Here is a 14,205-nt window from a genome sequence, read left to right as displayed (position 1 = left end):
TCAAGGCAGTTGTTGCACTTGAGCTTCCTGTTGATCTGACCGTTGTGGAGCACGACTGCTCTGTATCTTCCGATTTCCATAGATATTTCGAATGGCTGTGAGAATTTGTTTACCACAGCTATTCTGTCACCTGTCTCGCAGTTTGTAAGCCTACCATCGACTCTCAGTTTCTCTCGATAGAAACTTACAATCTCGATGTCTCTAATTGTGAAGATCCTTCGAATCTGGCCATCGTCAGCGGAAAGCGGTATATTCTTCACCCTGACCGTCATCATCGTATCCCTTCTCTGAGAATATAACGACGGCCGTGAAGGGTTAGAGTTGTATATCGGGATAGTTTTTGCTCGAAGATGTATCCCTGAAGTGAGCAGAGCGTCTCTACTCTTTTCACAGTCGGTGTACATTCTCCACAGACCACGTACATGTTGGATACCAACTATTGTCTCTCCTGGAATGGATCGGGATATCGCTTTGTATAATTCAACATGAATAGATCTTCTGCCCTTCATCCATGTCCGGATGACGGTTATCATGAGCGCGGTCAATGGATTCCGCCATTTTCTATAGAGATGTATCACATCAAGTTCAAAAAGACAGTCTAAACTCACGTGAAGCTGTCTTTATCGGGCGTATTTTTTCTTATCACTGTTCTCGGGTAGTATTCATGCATTCATCATCAATCTATGCAGTATGAATCTGAAGTATTTGTGGAAAATACTTGAAAATTGTCGGAGCTGAATGATTGCACACTCACCTTGGTTAAGGGGCAGATCACTCGTCAGGTATTTCATAGTCTGGACGCTGTACAGTTTTGGCATTGAAATCACCAACCAAGATAGTGTTACTTACACTATGTTGAGGCTCATGGAACTCATTTTCAATCTCATTAAATACCTCGGTAGACGAGTACCTAGAGTTTTCGGGTGGTATATAAGTACAACCTAAAAGTAGGTCACCTTCAGTATTTGTTACCTTTTCAGATAATTTGACCCATTGGACGTATTCAGAGCCTGTAGGATAAAACTTCAAAAATGGTTTTAGTTTCTTTTTGTAAACAATTACAATTCCACCGGATTTTTTCTTAAAATCAGATCTGTTTTTCACGATAATTTTCAGGCATTTCCAGAATATCAAAATTATCAATTTTAGTTTCGACAAAAACAAGAATATCATGAGATGTAATTATATCAATAACCTCAGTCAAAAGCAACTTGGATTTAATGCCACAAACATTTAAACAGGTCAGTTTTAAGTCAGAACACACACCACCATGGTTACCATGGTGACTTATATCGGGACCTCTTGTGACGCGTGGTGCTGCATGGTGGTGCGGGGTGGTGCCATATGATGACAAGGGCGGGGGGACTGCGCCAGTATTCCCACTTTCCCTACTAACCTGGGAATATTAAAAAAAAAAAACCATTTCTATGTGTGATGTTTTAAAGAAGGGTAGAAAACTTAACTTATTTATCAAATGTATGTATGACCTTTTTAATAAAATAACAAAACCTAATATTGCTGTATGTATGTGAAGTCTGGGGTTACACAAACACTCAGATTTTGGAACGTTTTCATTTAAAATTCTGTAAATTGATATAAGGTTTGAAAAAAGTACACCAAATTGTATGGTTTATGGTGATCTCGGCACATGTCCCCTTTTCATTGAAATAAAAACTAGAATGCTTAGTTATTTGTTAAGAATGCTACAGTCTAAAGAGAGTAGATTGAACATTGTTTTGTATAATATGTTGTATCATGTTAATAATAATGAAAATAAATGATTTGCCTGCTTGAAATTATACAAAGTATTTTTAATGAATGTGGATTAATAAATATATGGAATTTCAAGCTTTTGGAACATAGTAACCCGCTATGTGTAAAACTCATTACACAGCAAATATTAAATGACTAGTTTTTACAAAAGTGGACTTATGATTTTTTTTAATTCCTCTAAGTCTGTGTGTTACAGAACAGAACATATAGATAGCATTGTAATTTTGAAAAATATCTAGAATTGTTGATTAAAAAGGAACGAATTGTATTGTGTAAATGTTGATTACCAAAACAGAAAATGCACATATTGCGATAACCAAGACATTGAATTTCACTACTTGTTTAAATGTCCCTTTCTGTAGACTGTCCCTTTCTGTCTACAGAAAGGAAGTTATATTTATACAAATACTAATGCCTCAGGTGACCGTTCAGTGTAATGCCAAATATTGTTTAGTTCTCAGAACTAATGAGTACCAACAATGTTAAGATTTTAAGAAATTTATGCAAATTTATCAAACTTTTGTTTAAAAAAAAGTATCATGATTTGTTCTATATATATATTACATTTGATATTGTATACTGTTGTATATATGTTTTCTCTGTACATTTATAATTTTGTAAAGAGAAATAAAGTTGAAAGTTTAAAGTTATCACATGTAAGTTAACAGGTAGATTTACCTGTTGGATCTCAGACATTATTTAAGAAAAAGACTATAATTCACATCAAAACAAGTTGTCCAACAGTCCTGGACAATCCAATTAAAAATGTTGGCACTCGGAGATACACCCTATTAATAGTATATGTATATCTCTGGAAGTCAACTCAAATTGCAAATTGGAACGCGGAATTAGGCAACAACTTTTCATGTCATTTATAAAAAAAAATGGATTGATGTACTTTAGTAGTTCTAGTATAAGAAGCGTAAAACAATTCCTTTCATTTATCTATTATATTTTTGAATTAGTAAACCTACTCGTCTACCCTTCATAAGTAGTATAAATTGAATACACATCATTCCTTGTGTGTGTCAAGCACGTACCTATGGTATTAGGTTGTTAACATACGTTTGTATCAGTGTCAAGATCAGCTGATTATTTTATACGATTGGTTTCTTTAAATAGGTAGCGTCGGTAAGGTCTTTGTCAGATCCGTTTATGCACTCGTGATAGCATTCAAATCTAAAAATAGAGACAGCTAACGAGCCCAACAGTGTTGGATTTGGAAAATCCACTATCTATAAATAAACAAGAAATGGGTTATTCTGGACATACGGTGAAAGGCTGGGGTGAGTTTTTAACATTTCTTCTCCTCCAGATAACAAATTTGAAAAAGGTATTAAGAACGACTGGGAATATAGTGTTTATTTTGATGTACAGTTGTTGGCCCAGTTAACTGTAGTCACTGTACTGTAGGACGCGTTCAGTCATCGAACGTCCTACTCGGACTAGCCAACAGGATGTACCAAACAAAAGTGTTGTAATCAGATAAATTGACATTTCACCTTTATTATTTCCAATCAACTAAGTACAGTCTTTCCTTTAATATGACTTATCTGGTCGCACCTGTTTGGTCGCACCTGTTTGGTCTTACCTGGTCGTACCTGTTAGGTCGAATTATAATTCAAATTATTTTATTACATTGCGCTTTACAGCTCATCTGTATAACATACACACACAACTATTACAAAATAATAACATGGTCTTACCTGGTCGTACCCGTTTTGTGGTATATTTTTTTACTTTTTTGTACCTACAGTCTTGTACGTGGTCACCATTGTTGTTGAGGAATAGTTTTGTTAATAGTTTATCCCTGTCCCTTATCGAGTTAGTGGGTATGATTGAGCATGATAACTGAATTATAGTCTACCTGACAGCAAACAAAAAATCCAATCGTGGGTGCCTTTAATTTATGTTTTATTCATGTATTATTTCATTTATCTTATTTCCTTCTACATCCTTTTATCGATCATTAATGCCACTAACAGCCATTTTCTGTGTTAATTTCCATTGATCATGTTATAATAAAAACGTAAACACAATGCCGTANGTATTGTATAAGAAAAAGATTTTGTCTCCAACAGCACTAATCGTATGTCTAATCATTTAGACACACGTAACACCGACACTCATGATAGTAATGCTACGCTGGGAATCCCTTTATCTAAAAATAGGCATGATTTCATAAGTCGGTTACACCGTTGGAAGGAGTATTTAACAACATTAATAATGTCTTCTTTGTTGAGTTAATCACTAACGCATTGTATGTTATTTGATTAACTGAAGTTGTATCATGATAGCAAATAATTCGCTCTATTTGTAGTGGCTGGCACAAATGTTTTCCTTCTGACTTCAGGGAAAATACCAATATCTTAAAAACAGATATGGACCAATGAGTCATTTGTAAAATAGTGCATTGTATGGTTTGTTTTTGATTCAGGAAGAGGAGGTTGTTTGGAATGTATTGATGTAAATTGTAATTATCATGAACTGCCATTACATTTGTATTGACTGTATTGTTTATCTCGAATAATTTACATCGTAGTCGTGTTTGCTCCAAAAACAGTTTAAATTATCGCAGTGTGTTTTAAATCGATTATTTCGAAAAACTTTTCTCGAAGAATTTGTTTGTAATCTCATCAACTTGACAATTCTTGTTCTGAAACTGTTGTATCAGTAACTATACTATCAGAATGGAATTGGTATATATTCACAGTGAATAGGACGAGTTTGTGTATTTACAATAATATCATGGTACTTTACTAGTGTCTGTAAAATTGCCATTTAATTATGCCATATTGCATCCATACAAATCTTTTAGGTTTTTCCGGAAAGTATGCTAGACTTAACATAGACCTTAGGTAACATGTATCTATTTTTATCCTACTAACGTGAATCACGCCGTGTGTTTAAACACATACACACACACGCTCACAAACGCGCACTATATATAACATATACGCAATATGTGGGATGTTTCATATACCTGATCACCAGGAGTATAGCATGAAATTTATTTACGGCGGAAAGGTAATGTTAAGATTTATTTAAATGTTTCATATCCTGAATTATTGTATACTACAGTGTATACGAAAATATATCAGTTTCTGTCTTTTTACTTTTATGAGTTACAAGAATCAGATACAAATTTCCTAACCGAATTTTTATTAACTAAAGAGACTTCCTTAACTTTTTCAGTTGAAATTTGAAAGTTTCCTTAATTTGCTTTCTAAACTCGAGCAATGATTAACTTAAGTAAATTCCTAAAGTTCGTGGAACTGAGGTTGTCTTTATCGCCTGTTTATCGTATAATTTAGGATTGTTTTCGACATCCATGTGTGTAAATGGCTAGATATGTGTTTTTTTACAGTCTTACTGTTGTCAATCAGTATCCTGGTTAAACGTATGTGGTAATTCTACTTATGTTAATACTGCCATTGTGTTGACGAATGCATGTGTCTGTGCTTAACGTGGGCACCGAAGTTTGTGTTTAGTCATTTTATCGTCAAACATGACAATTCTCTAAAATACAGCATTCTTAATTGAATTTGGGCTCATTGTTAAGTTGTCCTACGCGATGATCGGGTTGTTATTTCAAATAAAATACTTAACACAGGAAAGCAAATTATACCGCATCGTCGATACTCAAGTCCATATCGACCACATTGACAAACTTCACCACATCGTTAATACACAACGACAAAATCTTTAGAAATACGATAAAAAATGATACTTTCCATGTTGGTGGTTAAGGCGTCGTCTTTCACCAACTAACTTAATTATTTAATGGTTGTCACTAACATCATACTTCCAGCAATTATTCAATAAAAGTCCTGAATTTATTTACGATCAAGTTTTGTTTCTGCCTTTGAATATAGTGAACTAGACATACATGTATTCCGTGAATTATAGTCTAACGTCAACATCGCGAACTCTTATGTCAAATAGCTCGTGTGTCTAGTTACATATAGAGTTTGCCAATACCCAATTCATTGAGTATTTCATATTATCAAAGATTAGTCGTTACATAGTTCATCCTATGTTCGTAAATAAAAATGCATGTTTATCTAAAAGATTCCTCCATTCCTTGATCTCTATATCATCAGAAAGCCAGTCAATGTGTGTTTTTTACACGCACGAAGTACATCTGGCACAAATTATGTCATCATGTTATAAAAGATGGGAGAATTCTACAACAATCTATTTATACATGTAAACTGCGCAGTTACACCATGTCTTTAAAAAATGTTAATTATTTCTTTGTAATCATCTGAAAGCTTGTATTTGTTAAAGCATCTTTCCTGTCAAAGTTTATGCCTTTAACTATTTTGAGAAGAATCTTGTATATCAAAGGTTAGATCTATATGTATATATAAGACCTTTACATACAAGAACATAAACATAACAGGGACCACATCAGGTTCAAGGAACGCTCTCTCATCCAGCGCACCTTGCTCCGCCTCCGGGTTTAAGAAGGGGTCACTGGTGTTGTTTTTTCTTCTTCTGGTTTTTCCTTATATTTCCTGTTCCTGATCGATATTCATATAAAAATCAAACCAGCAACTACAACACAATAGGTGTTCTCCCTGGATGAAGTCTGATTCACAATCTGAGTTGGCCCTGATTTCTCAGTATGACGACAAGAGCTGAATAGATCCAGAGTGAAAAACGTAGTAGTTCTCTGTGTTATGCTTTTAAAACAAAATATTGAGTTTGTAGACTTTATTGGTCATACAACGAAAATGTTAATAGTGATGTCGGTTAAGTTCCTTGAAGACACTGAAAATTAAAAATAAATAAGAACCTAACGTCTTGTCTCTTTCATGCAGATCATCGAACGTGATTCGCCTTGTGACCCCATGGAAATGCCATCCTCAGATCTCCGAGATATTATCTCCTGCCCAATATGCTATGAAGACTTCGAGGAACCAAAGGCTCTGCCGTGTCTCCATACATTTTGTAAGGAATGTTTACAGCAGCTAATTGTAAAATCTATGGAACCGGACGTAAAGAAATATTTCCATTGTCCATCATGTCGAAGGAAGGTCTACGGTCCGAAAGATGTAGCGTTTGACAAGTGGGCAAACACTTATCCATCCAACCACACAATTAGGACCCTGCAGGACAATTTCAAAATTGAGAACACTGATAGCATCTGTTCTCTACACAAAGGGAAGGAAATGGAATTCTTCTGTACTGACCACGAACGTACGATCTGTTCCCTGTGTATGGTAAAGGAACACAGACAGTGTAAGGAGGTCGACACAATTGAAGCCGCAGCTGACAAAACACGAGAGAAAATATCTGAAATAGACGAAAACCTTCATATGCTTGACAATTGGGTGGATAAAAAGAGGAAAAGGCAACATCTGGTCCAATCACATCTGTCTGGTATCGAGACAAGTGTGCGGACCTGGCGGAAAGAAATTAACGACGAGTTAGACCGATGGGAATCTAACGTAACTGAACAAGTACAAACTGCTGCAGCAACTGGAATCAGTCAACTGGACCAAGATATTCGACACGGAGAGCACATCATGTATAACCTCAAAAACGCTAAAACTGAGTTAGTTGGTGTCGATCAAAGCGCTCGGCGGATATTGGATGAAAGAGCAAGTATTGCCAGTGTTCTCCGCGATGCAAAAGGCGTTATTAATTCTGCGGATTCTAACAAAACTTACTTTCTGTTCAAGTTTCAGGGTAACGAGTCTTTGAAAAAGTCCCTCACAACCATTGGCGAAATTAAAGTCATCACCCGTGCCAACGAAACTCTTTCAGCGAAAGATAATTTCACTGGTGATATGTCAGGAAAAGGAAATCTGTGTTTGCGTTCAGGTGGGTGTGCAATTACAACCACGGCGGACATAGGAGTCTCCCGAACAAGTTTGAACCCAAATGCCAAACAATTCATGCCGAGAGGGAAATTCAACGCCCGTACAAGTCGTGATAAAGATGATTGTTTGATAACCGGGGGTACATTTTTACCGGATGGAAATCTTGCTATTACTGATCAAAGCAATGGCAAGATTAAATTCTTTGACCATCACTTCAATCTATTGTCCGAAATGGGTTTCAGCTCCGCTCCTTGGGATGTCTGTTCCACTGGTAGTGATATCATTGCTGTCAGTTTTCCCGACGACAACCTTGTACAATTCTTCAAAGTGAAGGACGGACAAATCCGCGGCACGGAAGGAAACATAAAAACACCAGGCCGTTGCTATGGTATCGATATCCGAGGAAAACTATTGGCTTTCACCTGCAGGAGCCGACATGATAGTTCAGTGCACGTTATTCATCGAACAGAGGGACAGATATTGGGGACATGGTTCAAGGACAAAAATGCTGTTTCGACAGCAGGTGGAATGTGGTATCTCGCATTTGACGACAATGGTGACATTTTGTATGTAACAGACGACGACGAAAACAGGGTTTTCACTCTCGCCGTTGATAGCAGCCTAGGTACCTCATTGAAGTTGATCAATACCCAAGAATGCGACAATCACAACCCACGTGGCGTTACTGCTTGCGGACCAAATATTGTGGTGACAAGTCCAGCCTATGATTTTGACTTGCGTGTTTATCCGCAAGGTCCAGGCACAAAAGTTATCAAAGCAAGAGGGGCTGTCGTCAGCGTAGACCGTAAAACGAACCGCATGTTCATCTCACCGCCGTCAACGGTGCCACATTCTAAAAGCAATATTTGCCATGTTCGCCCTTTCACATGTTAGAACTAATGTTTTTGTTTCGTTCTTTGAGGAATTCAGACCCCTGTTTATTGCCTCTCAGAATGGGACATACTACACTGTACGTGACACCAAATTAAAGGTAAAAAAAATACTAATCTACAAATACATTTTGTCAAGCATTTGTGTTTTGTTTCAGATATTCCGTCTTTGCGTATTGCAGAGTTATTTTCTCTTGTGAGCCCGTATTGATTGTTACGTCATTGGGCTGTGTGAGAAAATTACGTCGTTTTCCCAAAAATTGATGACGTTACTCTCACAAACAAGTGACGTAACAATCAATACCTGCTCCCAAGAGAAGATAACTCTGCAATACGCAAAGACGGAAAATACCAGGCGTCCGCGACGGGGAAGAGTTCCACGCGACATAATTAATAATATGTATTTGCATAAATTTGAAATAATAATTTGTAACCCAGTCATTTTATATATCAATGACCACATCCCCTGCCCATTGATAGATGACTAAAGATACCTATTAATATAGCGGAATAATATAGCGAGCGTTTTATAGCCAAATATAGCCATAATTGTTACATAGATAGCGACCAGGCATAAAATTATCATGATAAACAGAGAAACATTTTTGCTTTGTTGGATAAATGTCTGTGCTATTCTATTTTTAAACACTCTATTTAGTTTTGACTCTTTAAATATGTCTATGTAAATAAGTCATATTATTGTTTTATATAAAACACTGTATAATATAAACATGAATTCTGGTAAATGGCTAGTGATTTTAAAATTATATTGTGATAAAAACATTCTGGCAAATTGTGGAACTGATTATATTTCAAAATGTCAAAAGAAAAAAGAAAATGTATTTTGGATTGCCGTATTTAGGGCATGGAGAATCCCTAATGAAAAAAAGTCCCCTAGCAGTAAGTTCAAAATCCACATCTGATAGAACAAAAATATTTCAATAGAAAATAGAAGTATATTTTACAGGGAATGGTACAATAAAGGAATAATTGAAATTGATGATCTAATCAGAGACAGAAATACCTATGCTTTTTACACGTTTCAAGAACTCAAACAGATTTATGATATCAACACAAACTTTTTACGATACCAGGGTCTAATTACCGCCATAAGAGAGTATATAATACAAGAAGATAGGTCAAATTTAGAGGTTAACTATTCATTTATACCAATTAATATAGAAATGTTTTTGAAAAATAAAAAAGGGATAAGAGATTTTTATAGCTTATTTTATAAAATTGATACTATTTCAACAGGTAAAAAAATGGGATGATATATTTCAATTTGATGATGAAGTTTGGAAAAAAAATATATAAAATGCCATTTAAAATTACGAAAAATACCAAATTATAGTGGTTCCAGTACAGAATTAATCAGCACATTTTGACAACTAATTCATATTTGTTTAAGGCAGGAATAGTAGATAGCCCTTACTGTGAACTGTGTAAACTAGAAATAGAGACAATAGAGTATGTATTATGGGAATGTGACAAAGTGCAAGATCTTACAAAATTTTGAGATCTTATTAGATGCATAGATTATTCCATTTGATTATAATAAACAAACATTTATTTTTGGTTTTTATAACTATAATGGACTTAATAAAAGTGACAATAGCATTATTTTAATAATAAAACAGTATATATACAAGGCAAGATATCTTAAAGTGCCTTTATCTATACAAGGAATTAAAAGTTCATTTAAAGAACATTTCAGTATTCAAAAATATATTGCAAAAATATATTGCAAATAGTAAAGACGAAATATATCTCATTAACTTTCAGAATGAGTGGAAAAAATGTAAAAAGCTTATTGTTATTTCCTAGACCTACATTTTGCCGATTATATGTTTATATGTTTGATCTTATTTAAATTTATTTGAAAATAAAGGAGACAAAATTGAAACATGCAATGTATTATCTTAATTATTGTAGAAAAAAATAACATACACCAAATATAGATTTCCTTAATATTTTAATATTGGTTCTGGCATATTTGTGGCCTCGGCTGTAGTTGAAATACTTATTTTAATCTATATATGTAATTGTGGGTCGCCACGGGCAGACCCATCAATCTTATATTATTCTATACACACAAGTAAAACACCAATTTTTGAGCTAGTACACCACTAGTCTCAACACAACACAAGTATGGAGGCACATCACTCCATAAACACCAATTATTCAAAGTCACATGACACGTTCACCGAGTCATTGTTTTGAATTCACCAATTACGTATATGAATTAATATTGCATTAAACCCTGGTATCACAACGGTAAAACGCATATCAACTATTAAGGTAAACTGAACGGTTATGCCGCGCGACGCCAATTGATCCCAACATGAAAACCTGTGTCATGATGGGATCACTGCCACCTCTTTATACTACAAGCCGGGCCACATTTAAATACCTAACTTTGTCTATATTCAATTCATCAATATGTGGTCACGTACCACGTACTGTACAAATTTTAATGGTCCGGTGGAAACACTTTCCCTCTTTTTAAAAGGACCCATTCCAAACCGCCTTGCAACCTGTTAAGAAAAATACTATTTCCTGTTTCTGACAGATGTACATCGTCCTTAAAAAGTGACAGGTATTTTGTTTTAGTTTTAGCCTACACCTTTCCATAGCGCCAGTGTCCGCGGAGTACCTATAGCAAAGGCGGGGCAAAATCTGGGACCATACAATAATGCTACATGGGAACTGCTCCCGTACCCATTTTAACGTTTCTTTTGCACACCTGCACAGATTCCCAATACTGATCATGCCCAGATCATTTCCTCCACAATGGACAAGTAAAATGGAGGGGGTATCGCCCACTTTTGACAGCACCTTTAGTTTCGCCTGCAGTTTCTGTAGCGTCAAACCCCCATATCCCTGCCACCAGATGTTAACGCTGAGGTTCCGATCTAAGGTGAGATCTGGTCCGCCCGGTCTTGTGTACGCCGCCAATTGCCCATTCCGTACGAGGGACGAACCGACGAACCAAACTGAAAGGCTTAGCACTCAAATGAGTAGTTGCCCAATGCAATATACATGTTTCCAATATAACATTGGAATAATAAGATTATGTAATATAAAATAATTCCTTGAAATTAGTAAACATGCCCCCTACTTACCTCCCCTCGCTCTAGTACACGGTAAACCTAGACATTACGTTTTAATATGATCAATGGGACGGATGTACGTCTTAAACGCTTCCGAACTCCATCTACCAGCTGACTGTATGTAAGAGTTTGAATAGCCAGCAGCAGAAGCTGCCGAAGCCGCCCCAATACGAAACGAGTGGGAAGTGTACCTTTCAGACCCCTGCCCCAAAAAAATTAATGTCTTGCATAAAACTGCTTAAAACTGGTACCTCGTCATAGGGCTCCCTCCAAAATGGCATCACAAAGGACCCTGTTGACTTGGCCTCACTGACAGAAAGTCACAGAGGCTTTGAACTGGACATAATGCACCTGACCCCTTCTGTATTAGCAATGTTGTCCCCTTACCAACCTGATCAGTTTTTGAAAACTTAATCGTCAATGAAATGGTCTCCCCATTTACACTAATCGAAACATCACTGAGTTGTAGTACCAAGTGAGGCATACGACCTTTAGCCACGGTTATCTCCCCTACCCGCAAAAACCCACAAAATGCAATGTTATAGGCGAGTTTGAACAACTTAACCTCAAATGAATTCGAACAAATGCTAGGAAGTGCCTGAATTATCTGCAGTAACAACTGTGATGTTATCGGAAGACGCCTGTCAGCACGGTGTTTTAAGCGTTTCATGCCTTCCAACGTTTTCTTAAGTAAGAAACTTTGTGTGCTATCTCTAAAGCCCATTATTTTACAATTGAAACCTATAGCGGATACATATGATTTAGCTGTAGCTGGAGACTTCCCCTCCAATGATAAATAAGCTATGAATTGGGATAGCTGTGGGAGGCCACATCTTTCCGAGCTTATGGAAACTCCTAAATTGTTCAAAACAACTGATTCCAATGTTGTAAGCAGTATGTGTATTGCTAGCCATGGAAGCATTCACTAGTCTTTGAGATTCATTTCTGAAATCAATCTTTGAAACCGCTCTGGGATCTCTTCTGGTGTCTCGTGTGCCTCGGGAGCCAGCTCTCTGAATCTGTGCCACTGTTTGCGAGAAATAGAATCAGCCACCACATTCAACACACCAGGTAAATGTTGTGCTCTAAAGCTAATGTTATACTTCATAGTTAAATGGACAAACATTCTCACTAGAACCATCAGACGTTTGGACTTTGATGTCTGTGTATTTACTACCGATACCAGCCCGCTGTTGTCCACTCTAAATCTCACCTGTTTACCCCGCAATATCGGGCCCCACAACATCAGTGCCAAAATAATTGGTACAAATTCTAGGAATGATATGTCCCTAATGATTGGCTGTCCTCCCCAAAGTGCCGGCCACCCAAAAAATGCCCATCTTCCACCAAAAAAGGCCCCACACCCCAAATCTGATGAACCTGCACTGTCTGTAAACAGCTGAATAGTATCAGCATCCACCCATGTTGATTCAGGTAAATATGCCTCCCCATCGAACGTGTCGAGAAATTCCATCCACATAAGCATGTCGTCCCGCATGTCTGCAGTTACCCTAATATGATGCCAGGATGCTGAAGCCTTAGCCATAGCATCATACAATCTACGGAGATAAGCACGACCAGGTTTTAACGCCCTACAGAAAAAACATAGGCTTCCCACTACAGATTCTAAATCCTTTAGGGTAATCTTTTTAGCCCTAGAGTAAACAGAAAGTAAACCGTACAGTTCATGTGTTTTTTGCAACGGTATGCGAATGACTCTATTTACTGTATCGATTTCCAGGCCTAAAAATACTAAAATTGTCACTGGCCCCACCGTCTTCTCCTGTGCTATGGGAATCCCTAATTCCTCACAAATTCCTGAAAAAGAGTCCATAAGGGCCTGGCAATCATTCGACTTATCCCTCCCAGCAAATAAAAAATCATCTAAGTAGTGATCCAAGGTGTCAATCCCAGTTCTAAATGAAACCAACCAGTGTAAAAATGTTGAAATTTTTTCAAAAAGTTTACAAGAGATAGCGCATCCCATAGGCAAACACTTGTCAATGGTAAACAGATGATCAACCTTAAACCCCAGCAGGTCAAAATCCCCAGGGTAAATTGGAAGTAACCTGAATGCAGATTTTATATCCATTTTTGCTAACAAGCCCCCTGGCCTAAATTACTCACCATGTTGAGCACCTGGTCAAATGAAGAATATTTTACTGTTGATAGGGACTGATCAATATGACTGTTGACACTATTACCTAATGGATAAGACAAATGTGTGATCATATGCCATTTACCATCTGATTTTGGAACAACCCCCACCGGTGAAACCCTAAGGTTAGCTATGGGCCTATTTTTAAATGGTCCCAAGACCTTGCCCGCTTGAGTCTCCTTTAAAATCTTTTGCTGTAACTCAAAAGGGTGTTCCAAAGCGGAGATCAGATTTTTACATCCTGTTGGCACCCTTGGACCTGTATAATGTAGTTTAAAGCCTGTTTGAAACCCTTCTAATAACTCCTTTGCTATTTTAGAAATTGGGTAATCTGATAAACATTCCCCGAGCCTATTGTTGTTAATAGGTGTTTTGCCTAGGTCCCATATACCTGTGACGCCCCCCCCACCCCCCCACCCACCCCGAAATGTCTGCTGGTT

At 37.0% G+C, this 14,205-nt stretch overlaps 1 protein-coding gene across 3 annotated transcripts in view; it reads left to right on the top strand.

Moving 5' to 3' along the window:
- The window catches only part of LOC110450977 (nuclear factor 7, brain-like), a 14,960-nt gene extending 6,300 nt beyond the window's left edge, over positions 1 to 8,660 (top strand). Inside the window, exons 1-2 of one of the 3 annotated variants that reach the window (XM_021498796.1) lie at positions 2,928 to 3,059; positions 6,600 to 8,660. In XM_021498796.1, coding sequence (XP_021354471.1) covers positions 6,630 to 8,498 — 1,869 coding nt within the window. In that variant the 5' untranslated portion in view covers positions 2,928 to 3,059; positions 6,600 to 6,629 and the 3' untranslated portion in view covers positions 8,499 to 8,660. Of the gene's footprint in view, positions 1 to 2,927; positions 3,060 to 4,501; positions 4,801 to 6,599 lie in introns of those variants that run through there. The other 2 variants (XM_021498794.1, XM_021498795.1) reach the window with 2 other exon arrangements.
- Positions 8,661 to 14,205: the final 5,545 nt, after the last annotated feature.

The sequence above is a fragment of the Mizuhopecten yessoensis genome, unplaced genomic scaffold (assembly GCF_002113885.1).
Source record: "Mizuhopecten yessoensis strain PY_sf001 unplaced genomic scaffold, ASM211388v2 scaffold5577, whole genome shotgun sequence".
Lineage (NCBI taxonomy): Eukaryota > Metazoa > Mollusca > Bivalvia > Pectinida > Pectinidae > Mizuhopecten > Mizuhopecten yessoensis.
This window is presented reverse-complemented; position numbering and strand designations above follow the sequence as displayed.